Source organism: Mauremys mutica, chromosome 4 (genome assembly GCF_020497125.1).
Source record: "Mauremys mutica isolate MM-2020 ecotype Southern chromosome 4, ASM2049712v1, whole genome shotgun sequence".
NCBI classification, from domain to species: Eukaryota; Metazoa; Chordata; order Testudines; family Geoemydidae; genus Mauremys; species Mauremys mutica.
The window spans coordinates 30,408,263-30,423,318 of NC_059075.1; the positions used below are offsets into that span (position 1 = coordinate 30,408,263).

Genomic DNA, 15,056 nt, shown 5'->3' on the forward strand with positions numbered 1-15,056 from the left:
ACACAAAGTAAGAAGTTTAGTCCAGTTGGGCATTGTACCTTGAGGAAACAGACTTCACCATACAAAATTCTCTATAAAAAGCTTCACTTATTACATAGGTGTACTCAACCTTGCTGGAAACAGAGAGAGAGAAAAAAGCAGTATTTTCTAAAAGTGAGTATATCTATATGTCAGGCCCAGTTAATTGCCCAATTCTGGGTCTACCAAATGCAGGAGTCACTATTCTACAGATTCTATTACAAAACAGAGCCTCAGAATGATGAACACTTGCTTTTGAATAAAAAATGTTTATTTTTAAACTCAGATGTCTTTTCAACCAGAAAGCTTCTCTGTAACACAGGAAAAGGTCTTTAGACCTCCATATTTATAACTTACCTTACACTGATCGTTTACAAAATTCTAAACATTGTAAAATATTTTGATGAGTAATGTCATTTACTGTGTGCACAGCGCACTTGGAACTTCCATTAAATAGTAATCCCTGACACAGATGTTTTGGGGATTGAGCCCTATACCTCAAATCACCATCCAATTAAAAAGAAAAACCAACCCCTCCCCAACAATCATTATTTTTAAAGGGTGGGAAAAAACAAACATTGTGGTGCTTCGTATGAACTAAAAAACAAAACTGATTTCATCCTCGTGACTGGACAGATGTCTTTAACAGATTTGTATGCATAAAGGCTTTCAATTAATTTAACAAATTTTAAAACATAAAATATCAGTAACAACCATGGAATGTAAAGTACTATACGAGCTTCTACCAGCTTCTATCTTGAAATCTTACTGAAAGCCTTTTTAAAAAAAAAAAAATCTTATGCTTGACCTTAAAATGTTCTCCAAAGGCAAAATGCTTCCTTTCCCAATTGGAAAATTCACACACTTTTTTGAGCCATGCTACATCAGAGTGATTTTGATTCAGCATAGTAGCAATGAGTTTTATGGTGGAACTTTTATCACAGATGGGACCCAAAGGGTTTGTCTCTTTGCTTGTTTATATCAAATGAAGAAGTGTCTGACTACAATTACAATTAGATCAGGGGTACCAGACACCCCAATTTTCCAGCATAGTTTTACCAAAGGATTGCTCTCAAGTGTTTTCATAAGAAACTTTCCATTCCAGTTTAATACTGAGCATATTCTCCTTCCCTCTCTTAAAACTTATTTGCAAAGGCTTCCCTGAATCTTTTGTCTTAAACAATTCTCAATATTGCCCAAGGGGGCGGTGGGGGAGAGTAGATTTTCAACTTTGGTAGTGTGTATTTGAGTTTAGGTAAAGCAGAATGAATAAAAATTAGCCTTTCACCCATATGAACGTAATTTAGCTTCAAGGTAAACCTCAACTTAGATTATGGGGACTGATGATTAGAGAAATCTTCATTACATTTATATATTAAAAGGCATGGTGCTACATTTCTTTCCCATAAAAAAACCTACTTACTTAAAATTCCTTCATGGTATTTCCTCCAAATTCTATGAAATGGTGGTAGGCAAGGAGAGGAGAATGAAGAAACTGGGGTTCAGCCCCCAAGTACTGCAGATCTCTCATTATTTCTAGCCAGGAATTTGTGTGTATCAAAATACATACATTTCCTCTCGATCATATTTTAGAATGCATTACACATTTTTACATCTATTATCAGAAGTTTTTGAATGCTTATCCCAGTTTTCTTTTAAGTTTCTATTCCAACTTTTAACTTTTAAACAGTATAAACAGGCAACTTGAAGAATAGCTATACAATGCCTAATAGTCAAGAATGAACAACAAACTAATCTTCACTTCAGCAGCCGCCCATAGAGCTGGTTTTTGCCATTTCATTAAAAGTTTTGTTTGCCTTTTTTTAAATAAACAAATGAAAGCAGAACTCAAGTTTAAGCCACCGTTGTTGTAATAAACAAAGAATAATTTCAAACACTGGTTAAAACCAAAGGTCAAGAATAAAAAAGTAATTTCTCATTAATAGACCAGTGCTCTGCATGTGTTCCATCACTGTTTTCAATTCAGAAATGTAAGAAGTTAAGTGACCCAAGACTGTTCATATTCAACTAAAAATTTAATAAATTTTGGTACCAGTGGCTATAATCCCACTGCCAGCAATAGGAAAAACAAGTAGTATGAAACCTGATACCAAGGGGATAAATCCACAAAGTGAAGAATTCAGACTTAAGGACAGAATACCTTCCTGAACTTAGCTCACTGTGCACTGCTTATTATAAGTAATAGAAAGCAGGTGTTTTTTTTTCTTGAAAGTATTAAAATCAAAATTCTCAAAAGATAGGTATAGCTGGCATAACAGATTGCAACAACTAGAAGTTATATATATATATATACACATATACAGTAGCTAGAAAATGCAAAAACGTGATTAGCAGATCTGTCAGACAACTTTTGTTTTTCCAGTCATTCTGTATTAAAGTACCTTATAACATTTTAAAGCTGGCTTTTTGACCCAGGAAACTGAAATTTTATTTCACAATATCTTATGATGTACTGTATCAATCAGAAGCACGAAGCAGTTACAGTATTAACAAGGATGCATATTAACCATTGCAGGAAAGCCACTATTAAGCACTTGGCCAATTTTCAATGGCCTAGAAACTTTTTACTGAAACTTCTACTGTTCAGTAGAAGAACCTCCCCACAAAAAGCAAAGACAACCCTTACATTTTTAAAATAGGAAAAATGATTCTTTTTATATATTTGCATTCTTAGGCAGAGACTTGGAATGCCATGTCATGTTAAAGAGCATGTTTATGACCAGTTAAATCCTTCTTGGAAGAAAGTTCATAAAAGAAACTGTCAATCTCAATTATAGCAAACCAATGGTATTTGCAACAATATTCTTTAACAGTCTGAAAGCCAACCATGTGGAATGTACCAAGAGATGTCTTACATAGAACTGTGGTAGCAATTATTTACCTGTTCAGGTTAATTTACTGGATTTTGATGTCAAACTTTTCTGAAGAATCAGTATTCTCTATAGAAATTAGAAAACTACAAAAAGATACCCACAAAAATAAAAAGGTAGAAATCTCCACTATCTTTTAAAGTTCAAGTAAAGACATCATCTTCACAGCATCTCCTTTAGACAATGGCATATTGCTCGTATAAAAGATCTCTTATTCTATAGAAGTCCTGGCAAAGACAGCCTTCCAATCCAATGCGCCCTGTTTCAGTCTGAAACAAAAAACATACTTGAATCTATTATCTTTACAGTGAAGTGGTGAGGGAGATGCACATAATGCGTTGCATATATTCTAGATATTTTTAAAAACAACATACTTACCCTACGAACAGCCACTAGGTTGTTGCACACAAGCACCCCTCCTACAAATTCAGCTTGAATTCCTTCTCGCAGAAGAACTTGTTTAAAATCAGACAGTCTTGGCTCATTCATGAAAACAGACTGATGTCCAATAACCTTTCAATGAATAAAGATTGTAGTAAAACATTTTTATGAAGCCTTTATAATAAAGTAACTCAGCATATGATTGGAAAAAATATATATTCTAGGGCTGTCAAGCGATTAAAAAAAATTATTGCAATTAATTGCACTGTTAAACAATAACAGAATACCATTTATTTAAATATTTTTGGATGTTGTCTACATTTTCAAATATATTGATTCAATTATAACAGAATACAATGTGTACAGTGCTCACTATTTTTATTACAAATATCTGTGCTGTAAAGAACAAAAAAATAGTATTTTTCAATTCACTTAATACAAGTACTATAGTGCAATCTCTTTATCATGAAAGTTGAACATACAAATGTTGAATTATGTACAAACAAAATAACTGCATTCAAAAATAAACCAACAAACCTTTAGAGCATACAAGTCCACTCAGCCAGTCACTCAGACAAACAAATTTGTTTACATTTGCAGGAGACAATGCTGCCGGCTTCTTATTTACAATGGCACCTGAAAGTGAGATCAGGCGTTCGCATGGCACTTTTGTAGCAGGCATTGCAAGATATTTACATGACAGATGCACTAAAGATTCATATGTCCCTTCACGCTTCAGCCACCATTCCAGAGGACATGTCCACACTCAATAATTACCCAAGCAGTGCAGACCGATGCATGTTCACTTTCATCATCTGAGTCAGATGCCACCAGCAGAAGGTTGATTTTCTTTTTTGATGGTTAGGGTTCTGTAGTTTCTGCATCGGAGTGTTGCTCCTTTAAGACTTCTGAAAGCATGACTCCACACCTCATCCCTCTCAGATTTTGAAAGACACTTCAGATTCCAACCTTGGGTTGAGTGCTGTAGCTATCTTTAGAAATCTCACATTGGTACCTTCTGTGCGTTTTGTTAAATTTGCAGTGAAAGTGTTTTTAAAAGGAACAACACGTCATCATCCGATACTGCTATAATATGAAATATATGGCAAAATGCAGGTAACACAGAGCAGGAGACATACTATTCTCCCCTAAGGAGTTCAGTCAAAATGTAATTAACATTTTTTTTTAACAAGCATCATCAGCATGGAAGCATATCCTCTGGAATGGTAGCTGAAGCATGAAGGGGTATACGAATGTTTAGCGTATCTGGCACGTAAATACCTTGCAATGCTGGCTATGAAAGTGTCATACGAAGGCCTGTCCTCACTTTCAGGTGACACTGTAAATAAGAAGTTGGCAGCATTATCTCCCGTAAATGTAAACAAACTTGTTTGACTTAACGATTGGTTGAATAAGAAGTAGGACTGAGTGGACTTGTAGGCTCTGAAGTTTTACATTGTTTTGAGTGCAGTTATGTGACAAAAAAAAATCTACATTTGTAAGTTGCACTTTCACAATAAAGAGATTGCATTATGGTACTTGTATGAGGTGAACTGAAAAATACTGTTTCTTTTGTTTATCATTTTTATAGTGCAAATATTAGTAATAAAAATAATAAAGTGAGCACTGTATACTTTGTATTCTGTGTTGTAATTTAAATCAAAATATTTGAAAATGTAGAAAAACATCCAAAAATAGTTGTTAAATTTCAATTGGCATTCTATTGTTTAACAGTGTGATTAAAACTGGGTTTAATCACGATTAATAGTGTGAGTTAACTGCGATTAATCGACAGCCCTAATTTATTCAATTTCCCCTTTAATAGGTGTAATGATTTTAAGAAGGCCTCCTCACTCGCAACTCCTGGTCTGTGCTGGGAGCATGAACCTGTGGGACAGGGCATGGGAAACTCTGGTTTCCTTTTCAAGCTCTGTGATCTTAGCAAAGTCTACTAGGGTAAGATTCTCACCAATACTCAAGCCCTTTTATGCCAGATGAAAGAGCCCTATAAGCTCTGGATCTAGCCAAGAGATGATTTCCCCCTACGTAGGCATTGTGTAAGACAGCCATAAGGCTACCTTTGTAGGATGTGCTCACAAGCCCTGGACAAGGGGTGTGCTGGGAGCAGTGCCCCGACAATCAACACTGTGGTTCATAGCACAGCCCAGGGAGGTTGCCATAATTTAAATAGCCCTAGGTGCCTTCCTAAATTATGCTCCAAGGGATACAGAGGTCCTCAGCAGTACTGGTTTGGGAAGATACAAAGGTGGCAACCTACCTCCATCTGGGCTAAGAGTTGCAGCACAAGACCTTACCCTTAATATCTGTATGTCTCAGTTTTCTCTTTTTTAAAAGGAGTTAATGGTATCTACCCAAATACGCAAAAGTATTTGAGGACTAAGGACGAAGAGTGCAATTAAGAATTGCACTGTCTGATCCTCTGCTGGTCAGTTAGGTGCTTCTTTTTGAAATGATATTTGTGCATGTATCTATCTTTAACCTACATATGATGAGGAAACATTTACCAGTGTCAGATGAAATTTAAGGAGTAAATCCAAGGAGTGATACCAACTAGGGTTGTCAATTAATCACAGCTAATGCCTGCGATTAACTGAACACAAAATTAATGCATTAATTTTTTAAACACATTAATTGCATACCTTTGGGTGGAGGGGAAGGGGAGAGAGGCATTGGCACTGAGGGGGCTGAAGCCCCAACTCGGAGCCTGGTGTAGGGGTGGAGGCTTGAGCCTGGAGCCCCAAGCAAGCCCCGAGCGAGCCCCAAGCAGGGCTGAAGCCCCAAGCCCCCTGCCTATATTTGAAAATATAGAAAACATCCAAAAATATTTAAATGGTATTATGTTACTGTTTAACAGTGCGATTAAAACTGTGATTAATCACAATTTATTTTTTTAATCTGAGGATTAATTGCAAGACAACCCAAATACCAACTGATTTCCAAAACCATGTATGGTAAGTGCACAGGTCACATAATAAATAATTTTTTTTATTGCATCAGTACCTAGAAGCCCCATCTGAGATCAGGGTCACATTGTGGTAGGCGCTGTATATTATATATAATAGAGACATTCTCTGTCTTGAAGAGCTCACATCCTGAACAAAGAAAGCAGTAGCTGTGTAACAACTGTAAAAATCACACTAAGGGCTGGTCTTCAATATGGGGATATAGACACTGCTGCAATCAATGCAGCAGTGATCAATTTAGCAGGTCTAGTGAAGACCCGCTAAATCAATGGCAGAGTGTTCTCTGGTCGACCCCGGTACTTCAGCTCCCTGAGAAGAGTAAAGGAATTCGAGGGGAGAGCATCTCCCATCGATGCAGCACAGTGAAGACACTGGGGTAAGTCAACCTAAGCTACCTAGCTGGAGTAGTGTAATTTAGGTCGACTTACACCCGTAGCGAAAACAAGCCCTAAGACACCAATTTACAACATGAACAGTCCGATACTGGAGGCCTTATTCAAGCAAAGCTCCTGACTTTAATGAGACTTTTACCTGAATAAGTCCCACTTAAAGTCAGGCTCTAAATGTTGAAAAAACTATACCTGCAAATCATCCCCACAAATATAAGACTCAAATCCCCACAAATATAAGAGAGCATGTAGCCAAGGGAAGGCAAAAGCTTTTCTACCTCATGTGGTGGCAGTGGTTCTAGAGTAGGAATGATCTCACTCTCCTCACATACTTCCTTATCATCATCATCAAACAAACTCTTCATAGCCTTTTGCTGTGCAATAACACTGGAGTCAGAAGAAGGCATATCCACTTGCATTTCCAAGTCTTCTCCATCTTCTCTCAGCTCTCCTTCTTCCAGAATGACTCCTGTGTCCACTTTTGAAACCCGCATGTCCAGGACACCATCTATCCAAGCTAGTTCTGCATCTTTCGCTTTACAGAACTGAAGGGAGCTGACCAGAGAATCTTTTAACCTGACCTAAGTTGCACACAGACAAAAACTGTAATGACTTATTTACATAAGCAAACCTGACAGCACATTTCACAGGCTCTTTCGAGAATTTCGAGAAGCATTTCAGTTTGGATTTTCATTGGAGTTTCTCCAACCAGCTCTCGCATGCTCTCTTTCATTCCCCACTCCCTTCAAACTGAGGTGTGTACTCTTCTCTCTAGCCCCATTGCCCCATCATTAGATCTCTGCTTCAAAGCTTAGTTGGAACCATCTATAATGCTGACATGGTTAGGCAATTTCTCTAGTTTCTTTCATGTTACACACACACACAGAGAAACAAACACACAAACATACAGAGTAATAGTATAGTTAAGGTTTTTAGTAAAATTAAGTTGCTCTTACTTGACATGCATATTTTCAATTACTACTTGTGCTATTTCTTTTGCACCCAAAACTCTTATAGCAGTTTCAATAAGAATTTTGGATATACGTGGAATGCAGGACTGGGACTCAAATGCATACCTAAATATATACAATGTGTTCAGCAGAGCAAGTTGAATGAGATACTTTCCTTTTGCACTTTATAATTGCAGGCTTAAAATGTAATCTCAAACATCTATTAATGCAGTGATTGCATTAATAATGTATTGGTATAACACATGTAATATCCACAAGATTATAATGGAAATGTCTCCATCTTTCTCCAGAAATAAGTTCATTGTCTTGCCACAATATGACTAGATGCAAGTGCTCATACCATTATCTTTCCCCCCAAAAGGCACAGCCAAATAATGACACAATCTGATCAATATAGGGCTCTCACAACCCTCAGTACTCATACAATTGATGAATTCCACCATCTTACCTGATAGATGTGAGTCTCACTGGTTGCATCTACAGTTTCATGCAGTTTAGGCATATAAACTTTAATATCTTTCCCACCAAAAGCTCTGCAAGACTCTGAAAGGTCCTGGCTAGCCTCAGGTGGACCATGGACAATGATCAACTGTCGTGGCTTCATCTGGTTAATTATTTTTTTAATGGAGTCACCATCTGAGCGTCCTTCATAGTCTATGTATGTAACTCTGGCTCTAATTTGATTTTAAAAGAAAAAAAATAATTAATGCTTTGTCCTAAATTTTGAGAGAATAATTATGTTGTCTTATTGCTGTAACACTTGCTCTTCCTTTCCCATTCCCCCTCCTGCCCTATCCCACATCATGTATAAAAGTAGACTATAAACTCTTCAGAGTAGGAACCATGAGTCAAATTCTGTGCCACCTCCAGGAGCAGCAGCACAAGAGGTGCAGCCCACAGGAAGCTTTAAGCCACTTTGTGCCTTCCTGACTTCAAAACAGGCCCCAGCCTAGTTTAGGCAGCCTGAGGAGGTGGGTCTGCTGTAAGTTACAGAAGCTTCCCCAGTGTTGCTTGCAGCATAAGCCAGAATGGCAGTAGTTATGTGCACTATGCCCCCCAAAATGCCAGAGACTGCAAGAGGAAGAGAGTGGGGAGAAGGCCACAGTTGAGCCATATATGGCAGCCCAATGCAGCGCTTGCACCAGTGGAATTCTCCCCCAACCCCTTTAAACCACCCAAGCACCATCTAAGGTGGGGGTGAAGGAGAGAAAGGGGCAAAATCTTCTTTTGTCTCTTTTCATCTGTGCTACAAGGCACCTAGCATCCTTCTGGGTGCCATAAAATAATGATTAATGCTACACTGATGTAGGTTTCTTTCAATTAATTTTCTTAAAAAAAAAAAAAAGGATTTAATAGGTGATACTTGAAATACATGCAGCTATTTCAATGATTTTTCTACCCTTTTCACAAACTTAAAAAAAAACAAAAAAAACAACAACATTATCTTCTAGTTCCCCAGAAAAATCTCCCTCTGGACTTGGAAAAAAATAAGCAGCCATCATGAAGTTTCAGCCTGAAAAACATTTTTTGAGGAAAAAACAAAATATAAGCAACTAAACACTGTTTGCAATGCATCAGCCATTTCAATTGTGAATCCCTGACAAACAGTGCCCTCAAGCTTATCTAAAAATCACTCACTTTATTTCCATTGATTCTGTCGCTGAAATACATTTGGTAGGAACATCTGATAAATCTTGGTCCATAGGCTCATCTCCATTTGTCAAACCAGATTCTAATTTACTCTTTTCTTCTTCAGTTGCTTGAAGCTCTGGAACTAGGAAATCCTCAGGCCTAATGTTGAAATTTTTAATTATTTGTATTAAAGTAGCACCAGGGTTCTAGGTGCTACACAAACAATGTTTACTATTACACTATATTACTGTTGAGTTGCTTTGCAATTAAAAGTATATAAGCTCAGCAGAAATGCTTTTAAGATTCCAATATCTAAACATGCTCAAGGATATTCCACCCCGGATTAACTATATTTCTTCCAGATTAATATCTTTTAGATATTCTAATTTCTGGCATTTACATTCAGCCAACAGTCTACAAGATTCTCTCTCTCTTTTTAGTACGAGTTCCTTTGCTGGAAGATAGCGGTTTCTGTTTTCTCTCCTTTTCATTTCAAAGTTTACAAATCAGATTGTGTAATTTAAACAAAAATCAGGTTCACATTGAACAGAAAAGAATTTAATCACTTCTCTCTTCTAGGATAAAGAAAGTGCCTAGAGAGGGAGCATGATTTAAATGGATTGAGCATAAGGAAAAAAGGAGGAACTTCTTAATTTCAGTCCTGGCACTATCACTAATTCTCCGTGTGGCCTACAGCAACTTGTCTTAATTTCTGTCTGTTATCCTTTGTCTAAAGTGGGGATAATACCTACTTCACAGGTCTGTCGCAAGTGCTTAAAAAAAAATACTATACAAATAATATTACTATTTTTTCCTCACACATACTTGATAATCTCCCCGTATTCATCCCATTTAATTCTTTCTTCTGGGGCTGGAAACATCGGATAAGACTTCTTGGCCTGTTTGAAGAAGCTTCCTTTTCGACTTCCTTCACCTTTCATCATCAAGTCATGTTTAGTTTTATGCACTGATGGCTGATCAATATCCTCTTCAACATCACTCTCATCACTGGAATCAATATCTACCCTGAAATGTCACCCCAAAATGGATTTTAAATTATTTCTTTTAAGTTTCATTTTACACATCCACCCACACACACACACAAAATTTCATTTTAAGTTACATATCAAACATTTGCTGGCCATTGCCTGCACTCAGATGGTCACATGCCTAATTTTGCAATTAATGAACATTTAGAAACATTTAAAATCAGTTATTGCTGGAGAACTAAGATGATTTACAAACTTCAGAAAGGATTTGTGACTGTCAAAGAGATCAGCTAAAAGGGGCCCATTAAAACAAAATTCCATAGCTGACTAATGAATGATCTGATATACAGTAACTCCTCACTTAATGTTGTAGTTATGTTCCTGAAAAATGTGACTTTAAGTGAAACGATGTTAAGTGAATCCAATTTCCCCATAAGAATGAACGTTAATGGGGGGGTTAGGTTCCAGGGAAATTTATTTTTGCCATACAGTACAGTACTATAGTTGGGAGGTGCCCCCGCCTTACCCTACACAGGCACAGCCCACTGGCACTGGGGACAATGAGGCAGGCAAGGAGGCTGAAGGTGCTGTAGGCTAGGAGAATCATGTTGTGCAGCAGCGGCAGCTTTCCCTACTCTGCAAGCACCAGGGGCAGGAGGCTCAACCCTTGGCCCACCCACTCCACCCCTTTCCCCAAGCCCCCCCCCAACCCGCCTCTTCTCCCCCGCCCCGTTTACTCCGCATGCCATGTCCAAGCTCCTCTCCCCCCGCCTCCTGCCCGTGGCAATCAGCTGGCTTACACCGTTCAGGAGGGAGGAGCAAGGACACGGCATGCAGGCTCCCACATCCCATTCTGGAGACAGGGGAGGGAGGGGGAGCCTGCGCGCCGAGTCGTCGCTCCTCCCCCTCCTCCTTCCTGAACACCGCAAGCCAGCTGATTGCTGCGGGCAGGAGGTGGGGGGAGGAGGGGGAAGGCGCTGATCCACAGGGTCTGCTGGAGGGCGGGAGGCACTGGGGGGGGAGGGGAGCGGGCGTAGGGGAGCTGATAGGGTGGCTGCCAGCTGTGAACAAAGCAGGCAGCCAAACAACATTATAGCGAAGCGTTGCACAACTTTAAATGGAGCATGTTCTGTAATTGAGCAGGGACATAAGATCGAAACAACGTTAAGTGAGAGGATGTTAAGTAGGGAGTTACTGTATTTTCACCTATGGAAGCTACAATTTTCAGCTATTTCCAAAAGGTAGTAAGGTATATTGGTTACTTGAAGGCTGTGTCGTTGGCATTAAGAGCTCACTGCATTAACAGGAAATATACTTACTCTTTGGACTGTTCTAACTTTTTAGCTGCTTCTTTCTTTAGTTTCTCCTTTTCTAGGTACTCCTCAAGTTCCTTCCCTTCAAGTTTGACACGTTTCCTCAACTAAAAAGAAAAAAAAAGGAGTGTGTGTGTGCGCGTGTATAAAAATATAAAAGGAGGGGAAAAACTGTATTAGAGTAAGCAACTTCAAAACAAGCTGTAACTTTTATTTGGAAGTTTTAATACCCCTTCTACTGCACCAATTAAAACTTTTACCCAGTCACAATCAGTATCAGGATACCAAAGTGATTAAGGCTACTTCTGCCACCCACATTGAGTTCAGTAGTAACTTACTCTAAAATGTAAATAAAATCCCTAGTACTGCTAAAATTGAGCAAATATAGTATTACCATGCTTAACAATAAAATAGTTATAGTAAAACTGTATTAAAAATCAACTGATTCACTTTGCAAAACTCCTAAATTGAAACTGATCTTCATTTAGTAACTTACAGTGAAGGAATTATTTTTTCCCCTTCTTTCAGTAACTGAACAGGGAAAAATTCATCCCTAAATAATATTTGGTGTTGGTATTATGGTTTTCCTGTCTTTGACACTGACAAACAAGAGCAGAATGCCAAAACTGAATATTATTATAGGGAACAGTAGCAAATTTTGCTCTGGCTTTAAAGAAGGCATACCACAGTACACCTCTAAACCGCTATTAAGAGGGGAGCCAAAAATCTCTACCGCGTTATAGCACAAACCCCGGGGTACAGGTGGCAGGGCTCCAGTGGAGATTTAAAGAGCTCTGGGCTCCAGCCGCTGTGTGGAGCCCTGGGCCCTTTAAATCATCGGCGAGCTCCGCTGCCGCAGCCCCAGGGTAGCGACGGCAGGGCTCCCGTGGTGATTTAAAGAGCTCCAGGCTCCAGCCACTGCGGGGAGCCCAGGCCCTTTAAATCGCCGGCAGCAGCCCCGGGGTAGCGGCGGCAGGGCTCCAGCAGGACTTAAAGGGCCCAGGGCTCCCCACAGCAGCTGGAGCCCTGGGCCCTTTAAAGTGCCACCTGAGCCCCACTGCTGCAGCCCCGGGGTAGCAGTGGCAGGGCTCCAGCGGCAATTTAAAGCAGCGGTCCCCAACCTTTTTGGCACCAGGGACCGGTTTCGTAGAAAAAAAAATTTCCGCGGACCTGTGGGATGGTTTTGGGACAATTCAAGCGCATTACATTTATTTTTGTACTTTTATTTCTATTATTATTGTAATATATAATGAAATAATTATACAACTGACCATAATGCAGAATTAGTGGGAGCCCTGCCCCCTATCTGACCCCCACCCACTTCCTGCCCCCCCGACTGACCACCCCCCTCAGAATCCCCAACCCATCCTGCTCCTTGTCCCCTCACCATCCCCCAGAGACCCCCCACCATCCTGGGACCCCACCCCTGCTCCCTGTCCCCTGACTGCCCCAACCCCTATCCCCCCGCCCCGCTGAGTCCTGACAGACCCCCCCGGAACACCCACAATCCAACCCCCCCATTCCCTGCCCCCTGACTGCCCCCTCTCTGTGCCCTGACTGTCCCCAGGACTCCCTGCCCCTTAGCCAACCCCCATGGCCCCAGCCTCTTACCCCCGGCTCCCTCCTCACCCGGAGCCTCAGCGCCTCGCCTGACAGCTGCAGCGTGCCTCCGGCAGGGCCTGAGCTCCGTCCCGCTCAGAGCCGCGTGGTGAGGGGGAGGGGCTGGGAACTCCATGCCGAGCGGAGGCAGCTGAGCTCAGCCCGGAGCTCGCAGCCCTGCCCCCTCACCACGCGGCTCTGAGGGGGCGGGGCTCAGGGGCCCCGCCAGAGACACGCCGCTTGATGTGCTAGGGGTCGGTTCGCGGACTGGTTCCTAACAGGCCGCGGCCCGGTACCGGTCCATGGCCCGGGGGTTGGGGACCCCTGATTTAAAGGGCCCAAGGCTCCCCATAGCAGCTGGAGCCCCGAACCCTTTAAAGTGCTGCTGGAGCCCTGCTGCTATTGCGCTATACGTAAACCCGTGTTATATCGGGTCGCGTTATAGCAGGGTAGAGGTGTATATGTTTTTCTAAATAATACTGTATCCCGAGGACAATAATGCATGAAGTATCATTCTATGCTTTTAGGAAATTATAAAAGAAAGCTGTAGAATCTATATGGGAATTGCTAAGAACCCCTTTAAAGTCACAGGTGTACACACTCCCATACAAACCATAAAATTTGGCAGGTGGAATCAGGAGCAGGTGTAGTATGAAAAATTACTGAAATCAGCTGTATAAGTCAACTATTCCCGTTTATTTTCCACCCTTCGTTTTCTTTTTAAATTTCTTGTGTTATATTAACCTCACTCAGCTTGACTTTCTTTTTCCAAATGATTTTTTTGTCCAAATAAGCAACTGTACCTTGCCATCTAAACGTCGACGGGACAATTACTTTCTGTTTACTGTAACATGGGTGCGCTTCTGTGATTTGAAAGGTATTTTTAGCAATTTTTATGCTACAGATTTTATAACCTTGCCCTTCAGCTAATATATAATAATTCCCTACCACAAAATCTACTTTTGATCCTATTCTTATTTGACGATGCCATGCTTAACTATAACTACAGTTTGACACATCCAGAAATAAGTGGCTTAAGAGTTCTCTCAGCAACTAGACAAAATTTTCAATAGTACAATCAAAAAAGAAATTTAAGTTAGGTCTTGAACAGACTTCCATAGTTGGTAAACATCAGAAAATCTGAATTGTAACATATTGCCTTACCTCTATATCTATAACTTTTTCAGAAGGGTTATCTATAAGAAATCGTGCTAGCGTCCCAGGTGTGGTCCTATAAGTTAAAATTACAGAGTTTTTGGGATCCTGACACCACTGTATAAAGAGATCTCTTGAAAACCCACATTCCAAATCAGGCTGGCTGGCAAGCACGACTTTTGGGCTAGGTACTCGAGCCAGGTCAGAAAGACCATGACATAATGAGAGATGGCGGAATTGAAATGGATTGTTCCTCTTGTCTTCAAAACACCTCATCAGTTTGTCACTCATCCATTCAACCTAAGGGTGGTATTGGAAAAAAGAGTTAAGTCATCTTTAAGATTTTTACATGGTACTTTGTAATAACTAAAACTGATGTACAAACTCGATACTTGTACCTGACAACATTAAAAAATGCTCTTCTAGAGATTCTCAAGTTGACGGGTGCAGTATGCACACACATCAAATCAGTCTCTTTACCAATACCTCTTTGTGGGCAATCACATATCATGTATATAAATTAAATATTCTTTATCACACCTGCAACCTAGGCTAACGGATCACAAAGAAACTGGATTTCCCTATCTATCAAGTCATACTACTGGCAGTATTCTGGTTGCATATTACTTGATGGAGGGAATTTAGATCATGAGTGTCCACGCTGGAATAGGGAAGTCAGACCAGTAACACAGAAATTTTTCTTCCTGTTAAACAGAACTACATGTCGTTGGACA

General features: G+C 40.2%; 1 protein-coding gene across 2 annotated transcripts in view; it reads right to left on the reverse strand.

Annotated features, from left to right (window-relative positions):
- Window positions 1–267: 267 nt before the first annotated feature.
- CPSF2 (cleavage and polyadenylation specific factor 2) overlaps window positions 268–15,056 on the reverse strand; it is a 35,282-nt gene continuing 20,493 nt past the window's right edge. For both annotated transcript variants that reach the window (XM_045014359.1, XM_045014361.1), the window contains 8 exons: window positions 14,332–14,622; window positions 11,575–11,675; window positions 10,092–10,292; window positions 9,273–9,425; window positions 8,083–8,308; window positions 6,942–7,244; window positions 3,288–3,422; window positions 268–3,178 (listed from right to left, as the gene is read on the reverse strand). In XM_045014359.1, coding sequence (XP_044870294.1) covers window positions 3,086–3,178; window positions 3,288–3,422; window positions 6,942–7,244; window positions 8,083–8,308; window positions 9,273–9,425; window positions 10,092–10,292; window positions 11,575–11,675; window positions 14,332–14,622 — 1,503 coding nt within the window. In that variant the 3' untranslated portion in view covers window positions 268–3,085. The remainder of the gene's footprint in view (window positions 3,179–3,287; window positions 3,423–6,941; window positions 7,245–8,082; window positions 8,309–9,272; window positions 9,426–10,091; window positions 10,293–11,574; window positions 11,676–14,331; window positions 14,623–15,056) is intronic.